At 34.2% G+C, this 1473-nt stretch overlaps 1 protein-coding gene across 1 annotated transcript; it reads left to right on the top strand.

Annotated features, from left to right (window-relative positions):
- The first annotated feature begins 395 nt into the window (after positions 1-395).
- Positions 396-1163, top strand: LOC122721482 (protein PHYTOCHROME KINASE SUBSTRATE 1-like). Its single transcript, XM_043949316.1, has 2 exons — positions 396-400; positions 503-1163. The coding sequence occupies exons 1-2, from the start codon at positions 396-398 to the stop codon at positions 1161-1163; spliced, it is 666 nt and encodes a 221-aa protein (XP_043805251.1).
- The last annotated feature ends 310 nt before the right edge of the window (positions 1164-1473 follow it).

Below are 1473 nucleotides of genomic sequence, written 5' to 3'. Positions count from 1 at the left end.
AAATAAAACTGAGTTTTACAAAATTCGCATCGATTCAATTCAATTACATCTCTATACTTACCTCATAGTTGTTTTCCTTCCATTCTACCTTTAACATGTCGAGATAGAGTTTTACTCTCAATTTTTATCACTATTAGTTTTTATTATTCACAATTAAATTTTAGGATGTAATCAAAATAATATTGATATTTTTAATATTGAATAAAAAAATTCAAACATATACATATTCATCATTTTAAATATTGAATGATAAAATCATTTTTTTACAAATTGCTACTATTATATCCAAAAGGATTAAATTGAATTTGTATAAGTTAATCATAAATTTAAAATTTAAAAATAATTTGTTATTTCATCTAAATTTGAATTCGAGATAGGTGGACTTGTATCATTAAATGACGTGACATGCTTGGTATTTTTTTTCTTTTGGACCAACAAGACATGTAGAATAATTCTTCTTCATTCTTCTTTTTCGCCTTCTTCTTCTTCGCCTTACAAACAGCGGTAGAAATCTCAATGATGTTTCCTTCTTGAGCAACTCGGACGATACCTTCGTTCGGAAACTTGCAGAATCGAATAGGAACGTTAGTGCTCAGGATGTAGAGGTAGAGGAGCATCATTACTTAGGAAATAAGAAAGAAGATGGAGAAATTGGTACATTCGGTGCGGAAAAATATTTTAATGGGTGCGTGGATAAGGACAGTCCAAGACTTACCAGTATAATCTTGAAACACCTGCAGCCTAAGAAGGATGGACAATTAAATGATTATATGGTCCCTATGAAACCCAACATTCATCCTGAAACTCCGAGTATTAATTCTGAATCCACTTGGAACAGCCAGAGTGCGCTGCTGCAAAGCGTTCAGAGAAAGACTTCTGAAGCAAAGACAAATAAGGTGCATGGAAAGAATTTTCTTGCTGTTCTTGGCTGCAAATGCTCTTGTTCTGATAAGGATTCTATTGATGTCGAAGATGATGATGATGATGAACATATTGGTGAGATCAGTTTTAAAAGAAGTTCTAATGCTCCCATGCTTCAAGGCAAGGCAATTTCTGAAGAATTCACAAAGGGTAGTCTTGAGATGATAAACCACACTCAGGATCACAGGTCGAGGAGGAGGATGTCAATTGCCAAAATTTGGAGAAATTGGGAATTGGAATGAAAAAAGAAACCTGTTTTAGTTTTCCAACTTCAAATTCTGAGGCAGGAAACCTTCCCAATAAATTGATTTTTGGACAAGAAGAGGTAAAGCAAAAGAAATCATTAGAGGTCGTTGGCTTCCCGGTACATGACAAGAGAAGCAAATCTTTCAGAATTGGAAGGAAGCTGTCCATGTTCTCTTGGGAAGAAGCTCCGAGAATGAAGGAAATCGATTATTCCTACCAAGTCCAATCAAAACCTTTCTTACAATTATAAATGCAAAATCTGAGACCAGCAAAGAAATCCCAAGGCACCGTTCAAAACAAAATTTT

This window comes from Manihot esculenta, chromosome 13, assembly GCF_001659605.2.
Source record: "Manihot esculenta cultivar AM560-2 chromosome 13, M.esculenta_v8, whole genome shotgun sequence".
NCBI classification, from domain to species: domain Eukaryota; kingdom Viridiplantae; phylum Streptophyta; class Magnoliopsida; order Malpighiales; family Euphorbiaceae; genus Manihot; species Manihot esculenta.
This window is presented reverse-complemented; position numbering and strand designations above follow the sequence as displayed.